This window comes from Pelodiscus sinensis, chromosome 32 (genome assembly GCF_049634645.1).
Source record: "Pelodiscus sinensis isolate JC-2024 chromosome 32, ASM4963464v1, whole genome shotgun sequence".
Taxonomy (NCBI): Eukaryota; Metazoa; Chordata; order Testudines; family Trionychidae; genus Pelodiscus; species Pelodiscus sinensis.
The window spans coordinates 6,346,766-6,374,404 of record NC_134742.1 but is presented as its reverse complement, the minus strand read 5'-3'; the positions used below and the strand labels follow the sequence as shown (position 1 = coordinate 6,374,404).

Below are 27,639 nucleotides of genomic sequence, written 5' to 3'. Positions count from 1 at the left end.
TCAGGCCCTAGCACCTTCTGAATGCTTGTTAACCACTGTCACAGGGCGGCCTTCTCACCTAGTTCATTGTGGTTTGACAGTGACTTTTTCTGATGCAAGCTCAGGTCCTGGTTGCAAAACAGATCATCCAAGACGTCAACCAGTAATTAGTCTGGCTAGCTGGTTCCTCCATTGGCTCCTCTGCTGAAGTCTTGGAACCAGGGCAGTGCTGTGGATCCATTCCAATCCTACATCTCAGCAACCCTTTCCTCAGCAACACGCCAGGCACAACAGCGGCTCTGGGCAAATAATTCCCGGGTGGAACAAATGCCCCCACATGATAACAAGACTGAAGATGGTTTCTGGTTAACACTCAGGACTGGGACCTGGGAGATCTGGGTTACAAAGTTCTGCCTCTAACTTAGTGTGTGACCTCGGCAAGTCACTTAGGGCCAGACCTTCGGAGGTATTTAGGAACCCAATTACAAACTGTTAGAGAAGTGATTTTCCCTTTATTTGCCACTACTGAAGCCACATCTGGAGTATTGTGTCCAGTTCTGGGGCCATCACTACAGAAAGGATGTGGACACACTGGAAAGGGTTCAGCGGAGGGCAGCCAAAATGATTAGTGGGCTGGAACACATGACCTACGAGGAGAGGCTGAGGGATTTGGGCTTATTTAGTCTGCAGAACAGAAGAGTGAGGGGGATTTGATAGCAGCCTTCAACTTCCTGAAGGGAGGTTCCAAAGAGGATGGAGACATTGGAGCGAGGCTGTTCTCAGTAGTGACAGATGGCAGAACAAGGAGCAACGGTCTCAAGTTACAGTGTGGGAGGTCTAGGTTGGACATTAGGAAAAACTATTTTCCCTAGGAGGGTGGGGAAGCACTGGGATGGGTTCCCTAGGGAGGGGGTGGAATCTCCATCCCTAGAGGTTTTTAAGTCCTGGTTTGACAAAGTCCTGGCTGGGTTGATTTAGTTGGATTGGTCCTGCTTTGGCCAGGGAGCTGGATTCAATCCCTCCTGAGGTATCTTCCAGCCCTAGGATTCTATGAAATGGAGATGATTCATAGCTGAGATCAGGGCCCCATTGTACTGGATACAGCACAGACACAAAAGGAGTCTGTACAATAGTTCACAATCTAAATAGAAATGTAGCAGGAGGAGAAACATGTGGAGAAAAGAAGTGACCTGTGGAAATTCACACAGCGGGTCAGAACAGAGATTAAAAACCAGGTTTTTCATTCCCAGAGCATTCTAGCCCCTGTGACTAGAGTTTAAAATAGCTACGGAGCATTCGAACTCCCTGGCCCAAGACTGCACCAGTCTCAGAATTTTAAGGGTGGTAACATGGGTTTAGGGCTGCACGATTTAATCTGCTGTCACTCTGAAGGACCCTTTGCGGTCACATGTGAGGTGTGGAATTCCGCTTTCTGAGAAGCGACATTTCCTGGTGTGGGACTGAGATCAATCTCATGCACATACGCGCTGCAGTCTGTCCAACACTGCCAGGTGTGTGAGCAATTCTCAGCTGTTTGCACCATGGCAGGGGAGATCGTCTATGCGGATCTGAACCTCCCCTCTGGCTTTCCTGACTCCAGGTCTCCCTTTTCAGCTCAGCCCTTCGGTAAGTAGTTTTATTTCCTGGGGGATTCATGTTAAACCCCAGGGTGGATTTTGCTTGGCAGCCTGTTGCTCTCAATGCCTGACCCAGAGGGGGACTGTGCCAGGGAGGCCCTCTGGCCTTCGGGATGTAGCTGAGATACTTTGGATCAGCTTTCAGTCACAGCTCACTGCTATGTGGGGGCTGTTGGTGCAGGAGCCTGGAGAGGGGGAGCTCCAGGCACCATTCACCAGTAGAGAGGGTGCATCAGATGGCCCTTCTCCAGCTGCGCCACATCGAGCTCCTGCTAGTGGCTTTTGGAGTCATAGATGGTCGCAGGATAGACTCAGGCTTCTGGGGCCCTGACAAAAATAAAAACCTGCCCAGATACTTCCCTGCAGGCACTGTGTGATCGTAGGGTTAGTTTTTGAAAGAGGGAACTATCTTGTTCTCAAGATAGAAAAAAGTCTAAAAGAGGCTTTGAAAACATGACGTGTAAGGACAGGTTAAAAGAACTGGCTGTGCTCCGGCTAGAGCAGAGATGGCGAGGGCGGGGGGGGAGAGGGGGCTGATAATAGTTTTCCAATACAGAAAAAGTTATTACTAAGGAAGTGTTGAACAAATGCTCTCTGTGTCCCTGGAGGAGGGATGAACAGTACCTGAACCTACTTAATTTGCAGCAGGGAAGTTTAGGTGAGATTTTAGGGGAAACTTTCTAACTGTGAAGAGAGTTACGCATTGGAACAGGTCAGCTAGGGAGGTTGTAGACGGCCAGTCACTGTAAGATTTCAGGACTAGGTTAAATAAAGACCAGTTCAATAAAGGTCAAGGCAAACTTGTTCCTGGCTCAGTGCAGGGTGAGGGAGGGGAAGATGGACTGCATGAGTTCTCGAGGTCCCTTCCAGCTCCACATTTCTGTGAGTCTGTGACTTCAAGACTGAAATAAGTTATAAATAATAGAATGCCATGTGAGTAAGCTGACCAATCACACTCAGCTGTGCAACATCCCAATTCAACTTTGACAATGGAAACAGCAAGCACCAAACCAAAGGTGTTTACAAATGGGAAAAAATTTCCAGACACTAATGTTGCAAATGGGAAACCTTTGGGAAAATCAACTGGGAAAGCAAAAATAACATTAGTGATGCCAAATCCTTTCCCTGTTGCTCAAGGCATGACCCAGCCTCCACCAGCTCTGGCTAACTTGGGCCTCCTTTGTGCATCATTTGGGTTGTAAAAGCGGCGAGGAGTCCTGTGGCACCTTATAGACTAACCAAAGTGTTGGAGCATAAGCTTTCGTGGGCAAAGACCCACTTCGTCAGATGCAGATTTGGGTTGTCACACTCTGTAAGTTCTCTCTCTCTCAGGACTGTTTGCTGGAGGGAGGCCTTTTTGCATGTTTCTCTAGATGCCCAAGGCCAATGTTCTGTTTCATTGTTAACATCCTGGGACTTACCAGATTCTGTTCTAGATAACTGTAGATCAGCTGTTCTTGGACTTTGACCCATCCTGGTATTTGTTACAAATTCATTCCATTTAATGTCCAGTAGTGTTCTAAGGCCTTTGCTTTCCAACGTACGTAGACACTTGTCCGTGCTTTTGGCAGACAGGAAGGTAGAAATAACAGTTGAGTTGAATGCTCATAGTTTGGACTCTAAACTGTAGATTTGCAATGGCCAAATTCTGTTTAAACTGGTACATGCAATTTGTAACTGTTTTCTCCTGGACACTCAGCTGACTTATGTATGACTGCCAGGGTATGCAAATTGACGCTACATATGCTGAACACAAGGCAATAGTTAAGAACAATATTTTCAAACAGAAAGAGAATCTGAAAAACAAGGAATAAATATGGTGAGGGATTAAAAAAAGAAGGGGAAAGTTTCATTTTAAAATGTGGGAAATGTAAAAAGATTGGAGAAAGTGCCAATATTCCAGAAAGTGGCAAAAATTCACCCCTGTTGCCTTTATAAAAAACAGGCAGCTCTCCAGCCATGCCAGATTGGTCTATGGAGGAAAACAAGATGAGCAGGTGAATGGATAGGCCCCAGTCATTTAACAAACTCCATAAGGGCATAGGATTCTACCCACACTGTGAGTTCAGGGCTGTATTTTTCTTTGAATCAATATTTCATACCCCAGATCCTGATTTTCTCTCACCTGAAGTTGGTTCTTACAGGTGCCCAGAGTCCCCGGTGGCACCGCACAGCGCTGTGGGTCGGATGGATTGGAAACATTGTCCTAGTGATCGCTGTGATAGCGCTGGGGATGTGGGGTGAGTAGCCACTGACACTTGTTTATTTGTGCGGCTCCATCAGCAAATAGGCTGGACTGTCCCATCCCTCTGGAATTCCATTGTGGAGCCTCTTCTACTAGCTGGTGAACATCATGTTACTGCAAAGCTCTTGTCTGTAAGAGAGAGACAATTGGATGGGCAGAGAGATGGGTGCGCACACATGGGGATAGAGGGAGAACAAGGTGCAAATAGGAACTGGTTATAAATAAAGGGGACATTTATGGCTATAGAAAAAAAATCTTGTCGCCTTCTTTTAAAATGTGTAAATATTCCCTAAATTATGAAGTTCAGAATGTGAAAAGCTCTGCTGCTGGTCAAAGAATGGAAGGATGTAGGGAGAATTAAATGAACGTTTCAACGTTTTTCCATTTTTTTTTTCAAACTTGAAAGTTATATTAACATTTTCAAATTAGAAAATTTTACCCAAATATTTACACTCTTTCTCTTTCTCTTACGAACTGAATGTCCAAATGCACATTACATTTGGAACTGAAGTAGACAATTGGGCAGCAGCACAGATTAGAAAAGCAAACACATATAAACTACTAAAAAAAGGGAAGTTTTTTTTTTTGACAAAGTCAGGCAGTGTTCTCCAACCTTTTTTTACCCAAGATAACTATTTGTATTTAAGGGCAAATCTAACCTGCCCCTTCCCCAAAACCCCACTCCCTGTCCCCCTGTCTCCCTCCCAAACTGCTACTGGGCTGAGGCGGGGGCCTAGAAGAGGAGTGGGGTGCTGAGTATGGGAGGAGGGGCAGAGCTGGGGCAGAGGTTCAGGGGGGGTGCAGGGTGCTGGCTCTGCAGAGGGCTGGAGTGCAGGAGTGGGGACATGGGGTGTTGGCTACAAGAAGGTCCTGGGAGTTAGCGTGTGGCCTTCTGCCCGGAAGCACTTACCACAGGCAGCTCCAGGTAGGTGGCACAGGAAGACTGAGGCAGGTTTCCTTTCTGCCCTGGCCCCATGCTGCCCTCACAAGGGGCCAATGTGCACCTCAGGGCCAGATTAAGGAGCGGGCTAACCGGGCACCTACCCGGGGAGTCCACCTATGGCGGGGACGGGCAGGCGGGTGGGGCGGATGCAGGGCCCCAGGCGACGTGCGCATGAATGGCTCAGGTCGGCACTGTGCCCCTATGACTCCAGAGATGGGTTGGCATGTGCCTCCAGGTGCTGCTCCACTCTGCCAGAACCTTCCCTTCAGTTCCCATTGGCCGCAGTTCCCCATTCCCAGCCAATGGGAGCGGAGGGGGCGGTGCTTGCAGCTGGAGCCGTGCACCAAGACACCTGCCCCCTTTCAGCTTCACCTCCACACACACACTGGACCAGGGGGCCCTGCTGTCAGCTCCCTGGGGTGGCCGGTGGTGTGGGGCTAGGGCATGTAGGGTGCCTGCCATTGTGATCAAAGTATTTGTAACGCTGAGGTTCTGCTGGACACAAATCTTCCCCCCTGGCTGTTGCTGCAGAGCATCTTGGGAGTCCTGTGCCTGCAGGGCATCCTAAGGGGGGGGGGGGGTTCCTCGTGACTGCAGTGCATCTTGGGAGTCCCACATCTGCAGGGTAGCCTGGGAGATGTGGTTTGGTCAGAGAGTCTACTTCAGGGGTGGGCAATAATTTGTAATGGGGAGGCACTCCAAGATTTTGGTAGGTGGTCAAAGGCCGCACTTCTATGGAGAGGTGCAGAGTCTGGAATGGTGGGTGGGGTTTAGAAGGGAGCTTGGGATAGAGGACTGGGGTGCAGGAGGGAGTGTGGGGTCTGAGAGGGCGTTTGGGTGCAGGAGGGTGTTATGATCTTTGCAGGGTCCAGGAGGGTTTACGGGCGCAGGATTGTGATCTGGGGGAGGAGTGTGTGGGGGGGTACAGGGTCTGGTACGGAGTAGTGTCCTGGGAGAAGGGGGGAAAGGCAGTGCAGAGGGTTTGGGTGGTGAGGTGGGGGAGGAGAGTAAGGGGGGTGCTGGCTCTGGGAGGGAGTTGTGACGAGAGATGGGAGAAAGGGGCACAGAGGGGTTGGGTGGTGTCCTGGGGCAGGTGGTTGCAGGGAGAGGGGGTGGGATGCCAGAGGCAGGCTCTGGCTAGGAGATGCTTAATACACAGCTCCCAGCCAGCAGCCCTGCAAGAGCCTGAGACAGGCTCCATGCCTGTGTGCTGGGCAGGCTGCTCCACCTGGCTCTGTTCCCGCACAGGGAGGGAGGGAATGAGGAGGCTTCATTCGCTGTCCTGCCATCAGCAAAATTTCTCAGCTCCTATTGGCTGGAAACTGGCCAATATGAGCCGGAAGATTTTGCAAGGGGGACTGTGCACAAAGTCCCTCCCTGCCCAGCTTGCAGAGCAATTAGCAGCCTGCTGTTTAAAGCAGCTGCATTTCCTGTGTAGTGAGGTTCCCAGAAAGCATCTGGCCCACTAGCTGCCTCTTGCCCATCCATGCAGTAGGGTGCAGATGAATAAAAGGAAGTGAAAACTCCATCTAGTGCCTGGCTTGTGCACAAAGGGAGAGATCCAAGAGGAAGGGGGAATTCTACTCTGTGGTGGCAATAAAACATCCCAGAGCAGTGACTGTCGTAGCTCTAAGCTTCCTGTGCAACAGGGGATTGATCTCTTGGGGGAATTACTGCAGGAGAACCAAGGTGATCCTGGGAAAAAGAGCCCGGCCTTGTGGACTGGTCCTTGAGACCTGTCTCTGCTGCTGACTTCTGACATGGCCTTGGGTGAGTCTCTTCTTCAGTCTATGCCTCAGTTTCACCATGTTGGGCTGCAGGTCCATCCTTCATTGTTACCATCTGGGACGTAGTCAGGGATTTCCAGGCTGTGCTCCTCCTGCAAGTTTTCCCACAGTCTCTGGGAGTGCCCCCTTTATGGGACTTCACTTTCCCATAGGTGTGCCCCACAGCCCTGAGACTCCAACACCAGGTCTCCATGATCTAGAAAACCCCTTGTTCACACCCTGGGAAGCCAGGATATCTAATGAGTTCAGATGCCTGGTAAACACTTCACTTCCATAGGGAGGTAGTGTGGGGTCTGAGAGGGCGTTTGGGTGCAGGAGGGTGTTATGATCTGTGCAGGGTCCAGGAGGGTTTACAGCCACCTTTCCAAACCAAGCTGACGTTGATTAGCCAGCTGGGACACAGCTTTTCAGGGCCAGTAGGTTAGTCTGGGAAGGCAGAGCTGAGCTCTGTGTCCATGCTGGCAAAAATCACCTGCTTCAAAGATGCTGGGGTTTCAGTTTTCTCTGTGCTGGACAGCCCAGTTTGTATTTCCTGGAGCCAGTATCTCTGGTGACTCCACGCTTCTGTTGGTCTGACTGCTTGTGTTGCTATTTGTTAAGACATAATTGCTGACTCTCCATCAAACATGGAATGTTTTGGACACTGCAGTGCTATGGATCCAGACAGGTTCACTGTCTCCGTGACTGTCCCAAAGAGAAATAGAATCCTTGTGAAACCAGTGGGGAAACTGAGGCACACACCTTGTTTATCAAAACATGACAGCTTCTGCATTGATGGGCAGAGGCTACAGTGACTGGGACAGGCAAAAGCACCTGAACAAATGGGCTGTGCCCCCCACTCCTGTCTCAGGGCACCAGGGCTATGTCTACACTCACAGCTTCTTGCGCAAGTATAGACGTTCTTGAGCAAGAATCCGCAGAGCGTCCAAACTGCCCACCTCCTCTTGCGCAAGAATCTGCAGAACGTCCACACTGCCCGCCTCCTCTTGCGCAAGAAGATTTACAGTACGGCGTGTAAGAGAGGGCTTCTTGCGCAAGAGCTACGCTCTTTTTTAACAGGTGTAAGCCCTCTTGTGCAGGAGCTCTTGCTCAAGAGGGCAGTGTGGAAACTCGACAGGGATTCTTGAGCAAGAAAGCCCTATAGCTAAAATGGCCATCAGTGCTTTCTTGCACAAGAGAGCGCCCACACTGCCATGGGCGCTCTTGTGCAAAAGCACAGCTCACACATGGCAGTGTGGACGTTTTACTGTGCAAGACTTATTGCACAAGAACCTTTGCGCAAGATGTTCTTGCACAATAAGCCACCAGTGTAGACATCGCCCTGCAGGCTGTCCCTGTTGTGGCTGGGGATGACTCCTTATATTAGGGTTGTTCACATCTGGTCAGATAACTGCTTAACTGATGAACCAGCTCCCATCTGCCACCCCACATGCTGCTACCTCTGTATCAGCTGGCTGCAGGCTCCACTCCTGGAGCTGGGGGAGCATTTTAGTATCCATGTAACTTCTAAGAATTGTTGCAGCTACATGAGGCACTTTCTGCAGCAGCAAACAGCCCCTCAGGCTGCAGGTTCTGTCCATCAACCTGCCACGCACCCAGCTACGGGCCATGGCTCAGCTTCCTGTGTGGTCTCACACCCCTCCCCACATAGCTCAGAGAGGCTCCCAGCTGCACTGTCCCTGCCTCCGCTCTCTTGGTGGCCATACCAGAGCTGATGGAGGACGAGGAGGGCTACACGGTGCTGAACCTAAAGTCCAGGGGGGGCCGCTCAGCCGTCCCACCTGCAGCCAGGATCCCAGGTACTGATTGCAAACCCTGCTCCCCGCTTGCAGGCTCCATGTCCCAGCAGCAGGGACAGGGCTGGAGCTGCCACCCCAGGGAGGGTTCACAGTGTGGCAGGGGCTGGGGTCAGTCTGAGTTGAACATATGGGCTACGTCTACACTGGCCCCTTTTCCGGAAGGGGCATGTAAATTTCACTAGTCGTCGTAGGGAAATGCGCGGGGGATTTAAATATCCCCCGCGGCATTTAAATAAAAATGTCCGCCGCTTTTTTCCGGCTTTTAAAAAAGCCGGAAAAGAGCGTCTAGACTGGCCCCGATCCTCCGGAAAAAGTGCCCTTTTCCGGAGGCTCTTATTCTTACTTCAAAGTAAGAATAAGAGCCTCCGGAAAAGGGCACTTTTTCCGGAGGATCGGGGCCAGTCTAGACGCTCTTTTCCGGCTTTTTTAAAAGCCGGAAAAAAGCGGCGGACATTTTTATTTAAATGCCGCGGGGGATATTTAAATCCCCCGCGCATTTCCCTACGACGACTAGTGAAATTTACATGCCCCTTCCGGAAAAGGGGCCAGTGTAGACGTAGCCATGGATTGACAGCAGTGAAGTATTAGGGGTCTGATCCTTCAGTATTTGCGCATATGGCAGAGAAGGCAAACAGGATCTCCAAGGCGGAGGCTATAGGCAAATTTAGGCCCAGATAGGGGAGTGACTGGCCTCTGGACAAGAGGAAAGTCAGGGGCATGGCTAGGAGAGGAACCCAGGAATCCTGCTTCCCAGAATCCCTTCCTCTCCCCCACTCACCCCACCCAGCCCAGCTCCCACAGTCCTCACAGAGCTGAGACTGGAACCCCCAAGCGCAAATTCCCAGATCTAGCCACTAGACCCCACTGCCCACCTGCAGGAAAGGAGAGAAACTAGTAGTTCTAACATGCCTCAAGCCCACCCACATAGGACAGGGGAGGGGCAGCCCCGCTGGCCATGGTACTTGGGAGCTGAACGGGGAGCAGCACATGGAAGCAGGAGGCAGGACAGAGGCTCTGAGTTTTGAAGCCCTCCCCCTCCCCCGTTGCAAAGTGCGGCCCTGAAACAATATTTCATGCACCAGATCTCGACTGCCTCTTATTACATATTGGTTTCTGCAGGTGCCCAGTGTCCCTGGTGGCACCGCGCGGCGCGGTGGGGCGGATGGGCTGGGAACATGGTGCTGCTGGTCGCTGTGATAGTGCTGGGGATGTGGGGTGAGTAGCTGCCGCACCGGGTTTGTCAGTGAGTGTCCATCAGTGACTGGCCTGGACTGTCCCGTCCCTCCCACTAGCTGGTGACCTTCATACTGCAAAGCACTTGGCTGTCGCACAGAGACAATCAGATACCCAGGCAGGTGGGTGTGCATGGGGATGGAGGGGAAACTAGATAGATCCTGGCACACACTGGAGCTGGCTAAAAGAAAGTGAGATTCCATCCTCTTCTCCTCCCTTTCACTGGGCTGGGACGGGGGGGATGGGATGCAGGGTGCAGGCTCTGGGAGGCAGTTCAGGGCTAGGGCAGGTGCTTGGCGTACAGGAGGGGGTTCAGGATGCAGGAAGGCAAGAGGTGCTGGTGCTGAGAGGGGATTCAGGGCAGGGGCAGGAGTTCAGGGCGCTGACAGAAAGTTTTGATCAGAGTTACAAGCATTTGAGAGTTTGCCTAATTTGAGGCAAAGCCAGATGTTGAAATATTGGAATGAACAGTTTTTTAATTTTTTCTATCAAAGACACAGCAGCGAGAGAGAGGGGGAGATGCACCAAGGGAGTCCTAAGCAAAATGCAGGACAATGTAGCACTTTAAAGACTAACAAGATGGTTTATTAGATGATGAGCTTTCGTGGGCCAGACCCACTTCCTCAGATCAAATAGTGGAAGAAAGTAGTCACAACCATATATACCAAAAGTGGGTCTGGCCCACGAAAGCTCATCATCTAATAAACCATCTTGTTAGTCTTTAAAGTGCTACATTGTCCTGAATTTTGCTTCAGCTACCCCAGACTAACACGGCTACATTTCTATCACTATTCTACAAGGGAGTCCTAGTGAGAGACCCTGTGAAAAGAGAGGTTTGTCCTTAAGGTTACATCTGCACTGCGCTCTTACTTCTGAATAAGGTATTCTGGAAGAGATATTCCAAAATACCTATTTCAAAGTAGCACGTGTACACTATAGGGAAGCCTCAAAATTAGTCCAAGGCAGGCTCCCCAAATGTGGGTGAACTATCTCGATTTAGAGCCCCAGGGAATACTGGGGAGTAATTACTTTGAATGGCCCTGGGGAGGAGCTATTTCGAATTAGCAGCAGTGGAACATACACATTACCACTATTCCGAAACAGCTATTTCAAAATAAGCGTTATTCCTTGTGGAATGAAGTTTACAGATGTTGGAGTAAGCCATCCATTAGAAATAACGGAATTGCTGTGTAGACACTCAAGCTACGTCTAGACTGGTATGATTTTCCGCAAATGCTTTTAACGGAAAAGTTTTTCCGTTAAAAGCATTTGTGGAAAAGAGCATCTAGAGTGGCACAGATGCTTTTGCGCAAAAGTGCTTTTGCGCAAAAGCATCCGTGACCAATCTAGACGAGGTTTTGCGCAAAAAGACCATGATCGCCATTTTCGCCACCGGGGCTTTTTTGTGCAAACCAATACCACGTTGTCTACACTGGCCATTTTGCGCAAAAATTTTTGCGGAAGAGGGCTTTTGCCCGAGCGGGAGCGTCAAAGTATTTGTGCAAGAAGCACTGATTTTGTACATTACAAAGTCAGTGATCTTGCGCAAATTCAAGCGGCCAATGTAGACAGCTGGCAAGTTTTTGTGCAAAAGCGCTTGCTTTTGTGCAAAATCTTGCCAGTCTAGACACAGCCTCACATTGTTATTTTGGAATAACGGCTGTTGTAGTGGCTGCTGTGTAGATGAACCTTGAGACCAGAGTTCTACTCCCAGATCTGTGGCATGGCCTTCCAAACGTCTTTTGCCTTATGCTTCTATTTCTTCCCTTAACCAATGTTTTCATCCTGCTTATTTCAGGGGAGATTTTAAGGAGCCCCAGAAACACCATGTTCATACTGAGGTTGAATATATCCCCTTGGGCTGTCAGTTCTTAGCTCTGGGGGTTGGGAATCCATTCCAGGCTCTACCACAGACTCCTTCTGAATTACATTGAATTACACTGAGCCTTAGTTTCCCAAATGTAAAATGGAGATCGTGCCTCCTTTATCTGTACAGTTTGTAAATTCTTTTTGGCAGGGCCTGTCTCTCACTGTGTGTCTGCACCTGATCGCAGCAGGGACAGGGACTTTCTCTTCCTGTGTGACTGTGCAGCACCCAGCACAACGGAGCCCTGATCTCAGCTGGGGCAGGGACTGTCTCTCGCTGTGGGTCTTTGCATAATAGGGGATAAATAGGGAAAGGACATCACCAAAAGCCGTCTGGGAATGTTTCCCCCGAATGTCGAGTTTCCTTCTCTAGGCTGACATGTCAGAGGGAGCTGGCTGATCGCAGCAGGGTGCAGGACTGGATGGGAGCTCACAAGTGCTCTGACAAGGAGGTTGGCTCAGTGGTTTTGATGCTAATCCGAACTCAGGAGCTCTAGGATCAGTTCCAGATTCTGCCACTGATTCCCCATGTGACTTGGGCTGATCCTTTAAGGCTGCAATTCCACAGGGTTTAGGTGCTTAACAAAACAGCGAGACACCCAGGGCACGTCTGCGCAGGAGGGATAAATCCGAAATGAGCTGCACAATTTGAGCTACGCTAATTGTGTAGCTGAAGTCGAAATAGCTTATTTTGGCTTTTGGCATTGAACGAGGGTTACTGGGATGCTGAAATAGCACGCCTGTTATTTTGAAAAATATTTTGAAATAATGGGCAGCTCGTTATGACGTGTGGTAGCTATTTTGGAATACCTCCAGTGTCCCAAAATAGCTATACAATGTAGACATACTCTTATTCCTCATGAAATGAGGGTTACAGAAGTGGGAGTAGTAAGTAGTCCTCTACCTGGATATTATTTCATCATTAAATTGAAATAACTGCTTGAAGTGTAGACATCACACTGCTATGTAAACACACTCCTAGTGCAGCATTTCTCAAAATGTGGGTCCTGATCCCCCGGGGGGTCACAAGCAGCTTAGAGGGTGGTTGCAGTAACTGGGGGGAGTCATGAGCAACTTACGGGGGCGGGGTCGCAGTATCACAAGCTTGAGAACTCCTACCCTAGAGGGTTGTTTTAGGAATAAGAACAGCCATAGTGGGTCAGAGCAAAGGTCCATCTAGCCCAGTATCCTGTCTGCCGACAGTGGCCAGCACCAGGTGCCCCAGAGGGGGTGGACTGAAGACAATGATCAAGTGATTTGTCTCCTGCCATCCCTCTCCAGCCTCTGACACACAGAGGCCAGGGACACCATTTCTATCCCCTGGCTAATAGCCTTTTATGGACCTATCCTCCATGAAATTATCTAGCTTCTCTTTAAAAGAGAAGCTAACACCTATTGAAATAAATGGGAATTGGGCCCCTAAGGCCTAGGTTCCCAAACATATTGAGCTGCCCAGCACCCAAGGGAGTTAGACACCTGGGGTATGTCTACACTACAAAGTTAGTTCGAACTAACGGACGTTAGTTCGAACTAACTTTCCTAGGCGCTACACTAGCGCTCCGTTAGTTCGAACTTAATTCGAACTAACGGAGCGCTTAGTTCGAACTAGGTAAACCTCATTTTACGAGGACTAACGCCTAGTTCGAACTAGCTAGTTCGAACTAAGGGCTGTGTAGCCCTTTAGTTCGAACTAGTGGGAGGCTAAGGCTTCCCAGGTTTCCCTGGTGGCCACTCTGGCCAACACCAGGGAAACTCTATTGCCCCCCTCCCGGCCCCGGAGCCCTTAAAGGGCCACGGGCTGGCTACTCACTTTGTGCCAGTTGCAAGGCTGCAAGCACCCGTGCCTGCACAGCCTGCACCTGCCACACAATGAGCCAGCCATCCGAGGGTTCCCAGCCCTCCACTGCTCCCCACGACCAGCCTGGCGGCTCCCGGGAGCCTGCCCGGGGGCGCAAAAGGCGGGCGCCCGCCTGGTCAAGTGCGGAGATCGTGGACCTCATCGAGGTTTGGGGGGAAGCCTCCAATGTCCACGATCTCCGCACTAGCCACCGGAACGCGGCCGTCTATGGACGCATGGCTGCCAGTCTGGCCGCCAGGGGCCACCAGCGCAGCCGGGAGCAGGTGCGCTGCAAAATTAAGGACTTGCGGCAGTCCTACTCCCGGGCCTGCCTGCCAGGGGCTGACCCGGAGGCCTGCCCCCACTTCCATGCCCTGGACCGCATCCTGGGGCCTCATGCCGTCCCTGCCCCCCGGGACGTGATTGACCCCGGGGCAGAGGGACCGCTCCTGGAGACGGAGGAGGAGGAGGAGGGCTCTGAGAGCCAGGAGCCTGCCGCCAGCCTTCCCAGGACCCGGGACCCCCGAGGCACCCCACAGAGCCGCTCGCCTGCATCATCAGAGGCCGGGGAGGCGTCCACCTGTGAGTACCCTCGTGTTCCCCTTATGTGTACGGGGGGCTGGGGCGAGAGGGAGCCCCGGGACCGTGCGCCTGGGCCTTGCCCACCACGGAGCAGCAGCTGGGGATCCTGCAGGGGCCCTGGCCTTGCAGAGGGGAGCTGGGTTTCACACACCTGGGCCCCTGGGGTAATTGACCGCTGGTCTTCTTGCACCACAGCTGCAGCACCGGGGCCTGCAGGGCGCACCACACCGCCTGCAGCAGCCGCCCGCGCCCGGGCAAGCAGGACAGCCAGGAACCAGGAGGACTACCAGAGGCGGCATCTCCGGTTCCTGGACCGACAGCTCCGTCTCCAGGACCACTGGGTCCAGGAGGACCTCAGGCTGCGCCAGAGGAGTCTGGAGGCCCTGGAGGAGCAGGGCCGTGCCCTGCGAGGCCACCTCCAGAGCCTGCTGGACCGCTTTCCATTTCCTCCTCCCCCTGCTCCCCCTCTTGCTCCCCCTCTTGCTCCCCCTGCTCCCCCTCTTTCTCCCCCTCTTGCTCCCCCTGCTCCCCCTGCTCCTCCTGCTTCCGCTCCTGCTTCCTCCACACCCCCTGTCCTCTCTGCCCCCCCCTCCACAACCATTCCCCACCGACGCCCCCGGACCCGCAGTGTGGCGAGACGGGAGAGGCAGCCGGACTCCCACCCCTGAGCTTTCCTTTCCCTTCCTCCCTTCCCTCCCCTCCCCTTCCAGCTCCCTTGTCCCAGGTTTCCCCCTCCCTTCTCCCACCTTCATTCCTCCCTCCCCCACCCCAGTTCTCTGAAATAAACAGACGTTTTTGTTTGAAAACCAGGTGTCTTTATTGTACAGTAGATAGGGAGGGGAAAGGGGAAGGGGGGGGTAGGGTGGAAGAAGGCCCCGGTGGGGCATGCAGGGAGAGGTCAGTCCTCCTCCTCCTCCACCTGGAAGCTCTCCCGCAGGGCTTCCCGGATCCGGATGGCCCCCCGCTGGGCTTCCCGGACGGCGGCGGTGCGGGGCTGACCGTAGTGTCCAGCCATGCGGTCAGCCTCAGCCATCCAGGCTGGCAAGAAAGCCTCCCCCTTCCGCTCACACAAATTGTGGAGCACACAACATGCCGCCACCACGGGAGGGATGTTGTGCTCGGCCAGGTCCAGACGGGTGAGGAGGCATCGAAAGCGGGCTTTCAGTCGCCCGAAGGCCCCCTCCACCACGATGCGGGCCCTGCTCAGCCTGTTATTGAAGGCCTGGCGGGAGGGATTGAGGTGCCCCGTGTAGGGCTTCATGAGCCACGGCTGCAGTGGGTAGGCGGCATCCCCCACCAGGCAGACGGGCATGTCCACGTCCCCGACCCTGATGTGGCGGTCGGGGAAGAAGGTCCCGTCCTGCAGCCGCTGGCACACGGAGGAGTTCCGGTACACCCGTGCGTCGTGTGCTTTGCCGGACCAGCCCACATTGATGTCCGTGAACTGTCCCCGGTGGTCACACACGGCCTGCAGGATGACGGAGAAGTACCCCTTTCTGTTGACGTACCGGGACGCCTGGTGTTCCGGGGCACGGATGGGGATGTGCGTCCCGTCGATGGCCCCCCCGCAGTTGGGGAAGCCGAGGGCGCCGAATCCCCGGATGACGGCGTCCGGGTCGGCGAGGCGGACCACCCTGCGGAGCAGCACCCGGTTGATGGCCTTGACCACCTGCGGAGAGAGACACAGCAAAGCGTCAATCAGTGGGGCGCCCGGGTGGCTGGGAGCGTGCGTGCCCTGGCAGTGCCCCGCGCCCCACTCCCGGAAGCAACCCCCCTGGCGGCGTGTAGTACGGCCGGGACAGCCCGACCTCTCCGGTGCGGGGCGCCTTCGCCTCCTCCCGCCCCCCCCTTTGTCCCTGGGGTGGCCCATCCCCTCCTCGCAGCCCCCCTCCCCCCCGGCTCGGTGGCCGACGAGCGCCGTACCTGCATGAGCACTGCTCCGACAGTGGATCTCCCCACGCCGAACTGGTTCCCGACGGATCGGTAGCTGTCCGGCGTGGAGAGCTTCCAGAGGGCGATGGCCACCCGCTTCTGGAGGGGGATGGCGGGCCTCATGCGAGTGTCCCTTCTTTGCAGGGCAGGGGCGAGCCACTCGCAGAGCTCCAGGAAGGTGTCCCTCCTCATCCTAAAGTTCTGGGTCCACTGTCGGTCGTCCCAGTGCTCCAGGACGATGCGGTCCCACCAGTCGCTGCTGGTGTCCAGACGCCAGATGCGGCGGGGCACGCCAGTGCCGGGGCGCCGCCGCGGCTCCTCCATGGCCCCCAGGGCGGCCAGGTGGAGAGGCAGGGGGCTGACGTTCCCCAGGTGGTGCCAGGCAGCCTCGAGCCATTGCTGGCAGGCTTGCAGCAGCAAGTCCAGAACGTGCACCAGAAGGTGCAGGGCGAGCTGTGGCTCCATGTTGCCACCTGCGGCGGCCCCCCCGAAGGGAAGCACCGACACAGACGGGCACAGAGACCGACGCTTTGCTGTCCCTCGGCGAGGTTGGCAAGCAAGCAGGAAAAGCTGAGAACCAGCTGTCCGGGGGGTCCCTTTAAGCACGAGCCTCAGATAGCCTCAGACAGCAGCCACACAAAGCAACTGCTGACCTGATGCCCTGCCAGAACCGGTTTCAGCTGTCCTTAAATGCCCCCCTGCGTCCAATCAGTGTGGACGCGCTAGTTCGAACTAGCAAAACGCTAGTTCGAACTAGTTTTTAGTTCTAGATGCGTTAGTTCGAACTAGCTTAGTTCGAATTAACTAATTCGAACTAAGTTAGTTCGAACTAGCGCTGTAATGTAGACATACCCCTGGATACTGTTGAGGAGCTGGGCCGAGGTGCTTCTGAAAACCTCCCTCAGGCCTCTCTGCAGCTTTAGGTGCCTAAAACCCCTTGTATAATCCCATGATCCTCCCCTGCATCTCAGGGAACATGGGCAAGCGGCACAGAGGGGAATAGGGCTGCCAGGTGTCTGGTATTGGCCAGGACAGTCGGTAAAAAAATTCAGAAAATACCGGACACCTACAATACCTGGTATTTTCTGATTTTTTCCCAGCTAGGAGGAAAAAATACCGGACACCTGACAACCCTACGACACACTTGGCAACCGGGCCCAGCCCCCGGCTTTCTGACACCTCCAGCCCCCAGCCCTGGCCCCAGGTGCGGATGAGACTGCCGCGGGGCCCAGGGCAGCGCCGTGGGGCCCCGGGCAGCGAAATTTCACGGGGCCCCCCCTTTGACACGGTGCATGTGCCGTGGCACCATGGCACATGCGCGGGGCCTCGGGAAGCGTCCCCTTTGACACGGCGCATGCACAGGGTGTTTTATATTGGGTTGTAGATATAGATCTTGTTGTTATGGTAACTGAGTAGGTCACTGGGGTCAGCCCAGCTAGTCTGGGCTTCTTCTAGTGAGTTCTGTGCTATGCAATAAAATGGACACTTGCACCTACTCCAGCTCTCTGCCTTTCCACTGATTTCTTCCTATGCTGTGAAACTCCCCACGACATAACACAGAGCCTCGGGAAGCGCGGGGCCCGAGGCAGCCGCCCCGCTCGCCCTGCCCTAAATCCGCCGCTGCCCGGACCCCTTACTTACCTGTGTTCTTGCTTGATCAAAAGCACAAAATGGCTGCCAGCAAAAAGACTAAAGACCAAGAGGAAGCAAAGCCTCCCCTGGTTCTTAATGCTCAACATCTCGCCTTATCCTATCGCTATTCTTACTCTGCACGCAGTGTGAAAGGGGCCATGCTGTTTGAATGCTGTTTGATTTTTTGTTTAACTCTCGGAGTCCCCCCCTTTTTTTTGCATAACAACTTTGGTCTCTCCCGCACCCCAACAGAATTTTTTTCCTGGTTTTTTTTTTTTCATGGGGTCGTGGCCAGTATTTTTGGTTTAACCATCTGGCAACCCTAGAAGTGACAGATGCCAGATAAGGTCATAAGCAAGCTGGCTACGCCCCTCACCTTGGTATTCGGGTGGGAGCATTAGAGGGGGAGGGGCACCCATCCCGGCCTGGGAGAAAGTCTGTGAGCAAAGCAATGTCTGTAGCAGCAGAAAGACCCAGACACTCTGACCACCAGCCTGCCACCCTCAGAGATGCAGCCCAGCTCCTCTGCTTCCTGTGCGATCTCACACCCCGCCCACGTCTCCTGGCCTTTCCTCTGAGGCTCCACACAGAGTGAGGACTGAGGAGGAGTATAGTATACTGAACATGCAGCCCCAGGGTATGTCTACACTACCCTCCTAGTTCGAACTAGGAGGGTAATGTATGCATACCGCACTTGCTAATGAAGCCCGGGATTTGAATTTCCCGGGCTTCATTAGCATAAGCGGGGAGCCGCCATTTTTAAATCCCCGCTGCTTCGAACCCCGTGTAGCGCGGCTACACGGGGCTCGAACTAGGTAGTTCGGACTAGGGTGCCTATTCCGAACTACCGGTACACCTCGTTTCACGAGGAGTACCGGTAGTTCGGAATAGGACCCTAGTCCGAACTACCTAGTTCGAGCCCCGTGTAGCCGCGCTACACGGGGTTCGAAGCAGCGGGGATTTAAAAATGGCGGCTCCCCGCTTATGCTAATGAAGCCCGGGAAATTCAAATCCCGGGCTTCATTAGCAAGTGCGGTATGCATACATTACCCCGCTAGTTCGAACTAGCGGGGTAGTGTAGACATACCCCCAGAGAGCCAGATCACATGGTTTGGGATCCAGACTGGTCATCCCCACCTCCAGGGCCTCTGTGCCTCAGTTTCTCCAGTGGTACAATGGTGGTAACAGCTCTGTGCCGTGTCTCATCTGGGGTTGGGAGGCTAAATCCGGTCAGACTCTGAGGTGCTCTGACACTGTGCAGGTGAGCAGTGAGTAATTGAGAGAGCTGCACACACAGGCTGGGTTTGCAAAAAGGCCCCAGGGATTTAGGTATCTCTTACGCTGATTTTTCAGGCCCAGCCACTTTTCAGACCCTGGCCCTTTGGGGCTGCTCAGTAGCCCAGGGGAGACAGAGGAGATGGGGATGAGCAGATTTTGGGCCAGGCCCTGGGTCTCCACAGGGCTGTCAGTTCTCCCGTCTAACAACCTCCGGTAACACCGACCAGTCACCATCATTCCCCTCCCCACGCTGCTTTGCAGTTTCCCACCTGGCGTCCGAGAAGGGACAGACCCCGGCAGCCCCTGGGAGCGACGGAGCTGGGAGCAGAGATGCAGCCACAGCCCCTGGGAGTGGGGACCCCAGCACAGCAGCCTGCAGCGCCCGCCTGGACCGTGTCCGATCCCAACTGTGCCCCTCAGCCCAGCCCGGCCCAGCAGGTAACTCCAGTGTGGGTGTGTCTGAGCCGCCCACCCCCAGGCACTGCCAGTGGGAACCCAGCTGCCGGGCCAGGCCATGGGGCTCCTGCAGGGCAGGGACACGCCGCCCCCTGCTGGCTGCACCGATCTATTCCCCAGCCCTGCTCAGTGCCAGGCTGGGAATGTACCTGCCTCAGCAGGGCCTGGCTGGGGGCAGCGACACCTAGTGGCCCTTTGTAGGCTCATACCCGGGAAGATTTAAATGGGGCCTGCACAACATGCAGCCCGCAGGGGCTCACTGTGCGGCCCGTGACCAGGGCCGGATTAAGGGGCAGGCCAGCCGGGCAGCTGCCCAGGGCGCTAAAACACCCCAGCACCCGGAGTCACTCCGCCACGTGGCGCGTGCCTGCTGCGCTGCCGCATGGACGGGACTCCCCGGCCCCGGGTCTCCCCTGCCCGCTGCGGGGCGCAGAGAGGCTGGGAGCGCACTGGGGCTGGGCTCGCCTCCGCTCGGCGTTGGATTGCTCCAGCCTGCCCGGACCCCGTGCCCAAGGGGCCTGCTGCTGCACGAGGCCCAGATCCTGCCGCTGTGCAGGGCGGGGAGAGGGGCCCGCTGCGCTCCGTGGGGGGGGGGGGTGTTGGTGTTGAAGGCTGGACCAGTTAAAAAGAAAATGCTCCCGTGGGGGGAGGAGGAAGGAGGGAGCAGAAGCAGCGCCCCCTCCCCCACACCTCTGCTCCTCAGTGCAGAGGGGGGCCTGGGGTGGATTGGCCACTCCCTGCCGCTTGGAGCTGAGGTGGAGGGAGTGAGGAGAGGGCTCCCCCTTTTCCTAACGCTGCCCCTTGATCCTCTCACGCTTCCCCCGGCGAAGAGGCCGCAGGCAAGGGGAGGGGACGGGAGCTCTGTATTCAGAAATAAAAATGAAAATAATTTAAACAAATATTAGTTTGATTTAATTGAAAAATTCTTAATAAAGTATCACCCCCCCCCTTGCAGCCCGCAGCTGTTTTCTTTGGCGTAATATCAGAGGCAGCAGCAGAGGCCAGGCGGGAGCAGGTCTGCGAGGAGAATCCATTTAAAAACAAGCTCTCCTCTTGGGATGGCAGCAGCCCCTGCCCATAGGTTGGGGGTGTGGCAGGAGTCTGAGCTCCTGGACCTGGTGCAAGCTGCCTACAATTCCCTGCAATCTGCCTCTGATACAGAGGCAGCAGGGTAGGTTGGCAAGGGGCTCCTCGGGAGTGGGTTCAGGGCGCACTGGCTGCTGGCCCCACCCCCAAGAGACTATAGACTAGTCAAGTAACCAATAAGAATTCATGCAGTTACTCGACTATTCAGTTAACAGCTATCGAACATCTCTAATTCAAACCCATTTATCCCCATCCCTGCCCAGCACAGGAAGGGAGTAGCTGGGAATGAGCCTCAGAGCACTAATAGCGCCCATGTCTTTGCAGGGGGCTCCGGGTGCAAACTCTGCCCCTCGGACTGGCGGCTGCGCGGGGACAAGTGCTACTGGGTCTCCACAGAAAATGAAACCTGGAACAAGAGCCGCAGCGACTGTGCCGCGAGGGGCTCCCAGCTGCTGGTGATCCGGGACCAGAAGGAGCTGGTAAAGGGGCTGGTAACCCCCTGCTGGAGCTGCCCCTGCTTGGCCGGGCCTGGGTACAGAGCCTGGTTAGATGCACTTGAGGACTGGGAGTTCCACAGCTGCCCAGCGGTTTGGTTTGGACGTCCCTGTTCCCATTACTGGTTACTAAGGGGGGTCCAAACTCCTGAGGCAGCTTTGACAGTCCCAGCAGAAATCACTAGCCTCAGCGTCAGGGTAGGTGACAGAGGCAGCTCTAAGCCATTGTTAGCCTCCCCTGTGTGCGTGTGCTGAACCCAGCTCAGCTGGGAATGCGAGTGGGGCTCTGTCTAGTCTGCAGGCTTCTTTCAGAAGAAACTTTTCTGGAAGGGTACATCTACACTAGCCCCCAGATCGATCTAGGGGGGTTAAAAAGCCCTAACTTGAATTAGCTGGTATTCCTCCTGCAATGAGGTTTACCAACTAACTGGAGTTAGGGCTTTAATTCGGAATCCTGTTTCACTGCCACGGGCAGTTACTTCGGGCTAGCCAATTTCTAAAATGGTGACCAGCCGGGAACATGCAAATGAAGCACAGGCTATTTAAATCCCACGCTTCATTTGCAATTTCATTCACCCTCATTAGCATCCCTAAATCAATCTAGGGGGCTAGTGTAGACACACCCAAAGAGGTCTTCCAGATAACATCTTCCAAAAGAGAGCATCTATATAGGGATACCAGGTGAGTTAAAAAAAAATACTGGACACACTTGATTTCAGATGGGGGTGGAGGGACTGCTCGGGAGGTAGGCGGAGTGGGACTGGCTGGGGGAGATGGGGGATCATAGGGAAGTAGGGCTGGCCAGGGGAGATTGGGTGGGGGAACCGGCCAGCAGGAAGCAGGGCTGGTGGGGGAGTGGTGTCGGGGGCAGCAGGGCTGGCCAGGGGAGATTGGGCAGGGGAACCAGCTGGCAGGAAGCAGGGTTGGGGGGCAGGGTTGGATGCTGTGGGGCTGGCCGGGGGAGATCAGGAGGAGGAGGGGAGAACTAGCCACCGGAAGCAGGGCTGGGCGTGGGGCAGCGAAGCTGACAGGGGAAGATCTGGAGGAGAAGTGGGGGGGAACTGGCTGGCTGGGAGGGGGTCAGGAGTAGCAGGGGTAGTGGAGCAGGGGAATTGGCCAGCAGGCACAGGACTGACCCGGGTACGTGTAGATCCCAGGGCCCTGTCTGTCCCGCACACGGTCCCAGCGAGTCCGGCTGCAGCTCCACAACTCGCTTGCCCAGCGTTCAGGAGCAGGGAGAGGGCTTCCCCTCCTCCCCAAGGCCTCACTCTCAACCAGAGGTCCCAGCGCTGATCGCGCCCCCTCCCAGCCACTCTCCCCGTCTGGTGCCCAGTCGGAAAACCAGAAAATACCGGACATTGCACATGCCCGTTTTTTTCGGAAATTTCTTACCAGACAGAGGACCCAAAACCTGGACTGTCTGGTTGCATACCGGACACCTGGCAACTCTATGTCCACACAGCAAAGATATCTGTGTTGTCAGTGTAAAGATACTGTCCACACTGAACGGACGCTGTCTCCCATGTAAGCTGGGATTGCTATGGATGGAGTGGTCACCAGGACCCCTGTGCTTTTTCCTCTCTCCTCTTCCGAAAGAACTCCCTCTTCCCCGCCCACACAAGCCTTTTTGCAACAGAGCTCTTTCGGAAAAGGGCTTCTTCCTCGTAGAAAGCGGTTTTCCAATGTCAGAAAAACCCTTTTGTTCTTTCCAATTTTTTTTTGAAAGAACACAATTGCAATGTGGATGTAAGTGAAATTTTTTTCAGAAAAATGGCCATTTTTATTAAAAAAAAAACCCCTTCTACAGTGTAGACACATCCTGGGTATGTCTACACTACCCCCCTAGTTCGAACTAGGGGGGTAATGTATGCATACCGAACTTGCTAATGAAGCCCGGGATTTGAATTTCCCGGGCTTCATTAGCATAAAGCCGGCGCCGCCATTTTTAAAAGCCGGCTAGTGCAAACCCCGTGCCGCGCGGCTACACGCGGCACGGACTAGATAGTTCAGGTTAGGCTTCTAATCCGAACTATCTGTACGCCTCGGTTCGCACTAGCCAGCTTTTAAAAATGGCGGCGCCGTTTTTATGCTAATGAAGCCCGGGAAATTCAAATCCCGGGCTTCATTAGCAAGTTCGGTATGCATACATTACCCCCCTAGTTCGAACTAGGAGGGTAGTGTAGACATACCCCCTGAGAGAGACAGGGCCGTCCTTACCAGAGCCTCCTGACCTGCACCTCTCCTTAATTGAGGCTCAAGAACTGTGGGAGCCAGAACGGGGGGGCAGTCCCAGGACTGTGCGGAGAGGCAGGAGCAGGGCAGGCAAGTAGCAGGGGCCCCAGCCAGCTCTGCTTACCAGACTCCTAGAAGAGGGAGTTGGGGAAAGTGCGGAGCTGTCCCCACACTCAGTGGTTCCAGGAAGCAGCTGGGAACCGGCGGAGCCATGTGGTCTGGGGAGGGGGTCACTCCTCTTCCCGCTGCTGCCAGTGACTAAGGGGACAGGCTTGATTCCTGCTGCCCACACCAGCGCTGCTAAGCCCCCAGGCCATGTCAGTTGGCGGAAAGTGGAGAAATGGGCAGGAAGTGGTGGGAAAATGGGCCCACATGGCAGGGAGCTCAGCATCCCCCAAGGATGTCTCTACTGGGCACAGCCCGTAGGGAGCTGGCTGGGGGATGGGGCTGACTGCTGGAGCTGGGGCTGCCACATACGCACAACGCAGCTGCCTAGAGCACCATGAAGTCGGGGCAATTTGGTGATGCAGGTTTCATGGTGCCCCATGTGGCTGCATAGCTTGTGTATTGGGAGGGGTGGCCTGGGAGAGGGAGAGGAAGCGGGAGAGAGAGATGTAGATCAGGGCTGCTCAACACACATCCCATAGGCCACATGTGTCCCACAGTCTGTTTGCTTGTGGCCCGCGGTGCAGTTTGTGTTTACACAGGGCTCAACATGTGGCCCACAGGTGGGAGCCAAAACAAAAAAGTCATGAATATACTGGTCTTCTGTCGCTGTGCATTTTAGGAGTTAAATTCCTGGACTGTCATTGCTCGGTAAAAGGGTTGCCATAGGATTGGAAATAGGGTAACTATTGCAAACAGCCCCATAATTCTGGTGCTGGACTTGCTGACGACTTGGACATGAGAGAACATTCAGGTCACCAGGTGCCTGTCACACTCCCTGCAGGAGGCCCTCCAGGACCTGACACAAAGCACATCTAAGCTCTGGGTGGGACTGTCCCACCCCTCCCTGGAGAAGACCTGGACCTGGCTGGATGGATCCCAGCTGGATCAGACCCGGTGAGAGATTCCTTGAGTCACTTTCCCTGTGTGGGCAGAAGGGGACAGGGACGGGGAGGGCAGAGGAGGAGCAGGGATGTTCAGGGTGAGGTGACGCTGAGGTTGTCCATTGACAGTCTGTGGAGGGAACAGAGCAAAGGGGTAAGGCCGGAGCCTTGGGGATCCCCAGAGAGGGGGGCAGGAGAGGGGCAGACATGGACCAGCCAGAGGCAGGAGGGGACCAGGAGGGGCAGCGTCGGCACAGCCAGATGAGGAGGCTCCATGGGACAGGAGGGAGATGGGTAGAGCCTAGTACAGCAGAGAGGAGGGGGCTGGAGCTGAGCTTGGGGCAGGAAGAAGCCCTTAGAGCCCTGACCAGGCCCTGGCAGTGGTGGGGAGAGACAGCGCCTCGGGAGAGCTGGAGGGGAGAACAGGGCAGCTGCGGATCCTGTTAGCACAGGGAAGAGCCGCTGTCGAGTGAGTGTGATGGGCCCACAGGCGCTGACAGGGGCCTTTCCTGTGTCCCGCAGGCTCCTGGTGTCAGGCCCAGCTGAGGGGAACAGCTGTGGGATGATGAAGGGGAATCAGATTCATTCAGAAGGCTGCAGCTCTGGACTCCAGTGGATTTGCCAACGAGACTCCGTCCCCCTCTGAGCAGGGTATGGAGGAGACCTCAGAGCACAGCTCCATTATTCCCGTGTCACACCTGGGGAAACTGAGTCACAGACACGCACCTGCCCAAGATCACACCGAGAATTGGTGACAAAGTGGGAAATGGAACCCAGGAGTCCTGACTCCCAGCCCTCCCTCAGTCTGTAGAAGCGAGTCCAAGCTCCGGTTTTGCTGTTCCAGCAGGGCTAGGCTGTGGGGTGTCCGGCTGTGCTGAGCCTTGGGGACGGTTATCTCTAGTCCTCTCCCCTAGTGCTGGGGAGGGAAGAGTCTGCCCCAGATCCCCAGCTCACATCAATCAGCCCAGATCCATAGTGTCCCAGCTGGGCATCTGGCCAGTGATTCCAGGGGAGCTTCGGCTCCATTCACACCAGCTGGGGATCTGGGTTTCCCCCTCTATTTCACCCCTTTTCATTTCCTGGCACCTCTGTCAGGTCCCACTCTCAGCTCTGTTCCCCGGCCCCTCCATTGCTGCCATCAAACCTTTGACCTGACGCCCCTCTGCCCATCCTGCCCTAACCGATCGTTAACTCCTGTCACTAGGCTGCTGGATAGGATGCTAAATACATGCTGGGTGACTAAGACACTTTCCCTGTCTGTGCCTCAATTTCTACATCTGTAAAATGGGGATAATCAAACTGTCTTGGCTGCAGCATTTCAAGATCTCCTGCTCGAAAGTGCCAGATCAGAGCCCAGGAACTATTATCACACAAACAGTAAAGGGGTCTGTAATACTGAGCAGCTACGTCTACACTGGCATGATTTTCTAGAAATGCTTTTAATGGAAAAGTTTTCCGTTAAAAGCATTTTTGGAAAAGTGCGTCTACATTGGCAGAATGCTTTTCTGCAAAAGCACTTTTTGCAGAAAAGCTTCCATGGCCAATCTAGACGCGGTTTTGTGCAAAAAAGCCCCGATCGCCATTTTCGCGATTGGGGTTTTTTTGTGGAAAACAAATCTCTGCTGTCTACACTGGCCCTTTTGCGCAAAAGTTTTTCGGAAAAAGACTTTTGCCCGAACGGGAGCCGCATAGTATTTCTGCAAAAACACTGACAATCTTACATGAGATCATCAGTGCTTTTGCGGAAATTCAGGCGGCCAGTGTAGACAGCTGGGAAGTTTTTCTGGAAAAGCAGCTGCTTTTCCGGAAAAAATAGCCAGTCTAGACACAGCCAGCATGTTTATGGCTGGTGGGCCACGGAGATGCTAGAACTCTGGGATATTCCTGCCTCTGACTGGTCATGTGACTCCTGAAAAGTCACTGGCCCTTTCCATGCCTCAGTTTCCTCTCCCACCCTTTGTCCATTCAGTTTAGACTGTGAACTCCTTGGGGCAGGGACTGTCTCTTGCTGTGTTTCTGTGCAACACCTGGCCCCAGCACAGACCCATTTATGGGTGGGGTAGGGGGGCCTAGGCCCAACCTGGCTGTGGTTGTGGAGGTCTGACCCTAGAGCCGCAGTAGCAGTGAAAGGAGCTGTTGTCCCCCAGCCAATGGGCTGTTGTGAGGAGAGAGCTGAGGGAGTCCTCTCCTTGCAGTAGCCAGAGCTTCCTCCTGCACCCCAAACCTCTCCTGTACCTGACCCCATCCCATAGCCTGTGTCCCCAGCTGGAGCCCTCACACTCCTGCTCCTCAGCCCTCTGCCTGAGACCTGAGCCCCCTCCCACACTCAGAACCCCTTGGCCCCAACCATATGAATCTTATTTGTATGAATAAGAAGTTGATTTCTCTCCTATCTCGTCCTTGTCTCACACCACTGCTCAGGGCTGGAATATCCAGAGGGGCCACTGACTGGGAGGAGCTAGTCACATGAGAACTTAAGGTTCAAAAAATAAACGTGTCCCTGATGAAAGATGATTTATTCTCTACTTGAAGATTCACCTGGTGTGGGTTGGGTCCTTAATTCCATTAATTTTTTTTTTGGAAAGTAAAGGTGTCCGTGCTTCATTTCAATCACTGCTCTGGGGTGGGGATCAGGGTGAGGGGTTCAGTTTGCAGGCTGCCCCAGGGAGAGAGGACAGCCCCAGCCCTCTCTCACCACTGCAGTGTGGGGCCAGGTGATAAGCCCCTTTCCATGGCCGCTGCAACTCAAGCTCCGTGTCTCCCAGTTGCAGCAGGCTCAGGTTCGTTTGCCCCCTGCAATCCCCAGCCAGAGTGAGGAAAGCAGCAAACTGCACCTTCCCCTCACTCCCTGACAGCCAGCAATGCCCCCATCCGAATGGTAGGGGATGGGGGACGAAGATCTTCCCCCAAGGGGAGAGGGGTTGGGGCTGGGACAGTCCTGGGCAGGGGCATTTCTCCAGCCAGCCCCTCCCACATTCCTGGTGATTCTCTTCTCTTCTCTCCTGACCCTGCTGGGAGTTAGGATCAGAGGAAGCTGCAGAGCGAATGTGGTGGCCTCGCATTTCCCATTTGGTAGCAGCCTTGAGCTGATAAATGCTTTTAAACAGATACTTGTTAGTGGTATAATATAAAAGCATTGTCTCCTCCTGCACAAAACTGCACGTTATCTGTGCATCTTAATTCCTATTGTGTCTCTATTCAGCAAGTGTCTCTCACCAGCCCATCAATTCCCCACATGATGAGGCCGCTTGGCACAGCCCCACGGACAGGACCAGGCCACCCCATCCTGGTCACAGTGTCTTGGCTCTGCCTTCTGATTTCTAGGCTGGTTTGCTGCAGATTCAGGGCTGACAGTTCTGGTATCCTGAACTGGCAACCCCACTGCGGCTCAGAAAAGCTCATTGTTCTTCTCCTGCCGCTGGAAACCTGCAACAGCAACAAACTATTAACAACCCTCCATGGCTGATGGAGCAGCTTCCTAGCAGTGAAAATCCAGCCCAAGCAAGGCACCCTGGGTCACACTGCAGATCTGTGCGGGAAAACCAGGCACTGAACCCGCCCTCCCGCCCTTG

At 54.4% G+C, this 27,639-nt stretch overlaps 3 protein-coding genes across 10 annotated transcripts in view; all 3 read left to right on the top strand.

Moving 5' to 3' along the window:
• Window positions 1-27,639, top strand: part of LOC142823105 (C-type lectin domain family 2 member D-like) — a 250,235-nt gene that overhangs the window by 53,939 nt on the left and 168,657 nt on the right. The window lies entirely within an intron of this gene.
• Window positions 651-26,611, top strand: LOC106732546 (killer cell lectin-like receptor subfamily B member 1B allele B). 4 transcript variants are annotated; one of them, XM_075913415.1, is made up of 7 exons: window positions 7,941-8,390; window positions 9,510-9,605; window positions 19,012-19,188; window positions 20,617-20,771; window positions 23,968-24,080; window positions 24,590-24,718; window positions 26,489-26,611. In XM_075913415.1, exons 1-6 carry the CDS (start codon window positions 8,306-8,308, stop codon window positions 24,711-24,713), a joined length of 750 nt encoding a protein of 249 aa, XP_075769530.1. In that variant the 5' UTR covers window positions 7,941-8,305; the 3' UTR covers window positions 24,714-24,718; window positions 26,489-26,611. The 4 variants fall into 4 exon arrangements, with proteins under 4 accessions (XP_075769529.1, XP_075769530.1, XP_075769528.1 ...); XM_075913414.1 differs by lacking the exons at window positions 7,941-8,390; window positions 9,510-9,605 and adding exons at window positions 651-1,605; window positions 3,761-3,856 and having other exon boundaries at window positions 24,590-26,566; XM_075913413.1 differs by having other exon boundaries at window positions 7,944-8,390; window positions 24,590-26,566.
• On the top strand, window positions 13,090-14,629 carry LOC142823103 (uncharacterized). Its single transcript, XM_075913405.1, has 2 exons — window positions 13,090-13,908; window positions 14,104-14,629. The coding sequence occupies exons 1-2, from the start codon at window positions 13,359-13,361 to the stop codon at window positions 14,574-14,576; spliced, it is 1,023 nt and encodes a 340-aa protein (XP_075769520.1). The 5' UTR covers window positions 13,090-13,358; the 3' UTR covers window positions 14,577-14,629.

Coding starts and splice junctions, on each gene's coding strand:
- LOC106732546 (XM_075913415.1), top strand. CDS start 8,306: ATGGAGGACGAGGAGGGCTACACGGTGCTGAACCTAAAGTCCAGGGGG. Junction 9,606..19,011: donor GATAGTGCTGGGGATGTGGG/GTGAGTAGCTGC, acceptor GCTGCTTTGCAG/TTTCCCACCTGGCGTCCGAG. Junction 20,772..23,967: donor TCCGGGACCAGAAGGAGCTG/GTAAAGGGGCTG, acceptor CACTCCCTGCAG/GAGGCCCTCCAGGACCTGAC.
- LOC142823103 (XM_075913405.1), top strand. CDS start 13,359: ATGAGCCAGCCATCCGAGGGTTCCCAGCCCTCCACTGCTCCCCACGAC. Junction 13,909..14,103: donor GGCCGGGGAGGCGTCCACCT/GTGAGTACCCTC, acceptor CTTGCACCACAG/CTGCAGCACCGGGGCCTGCA.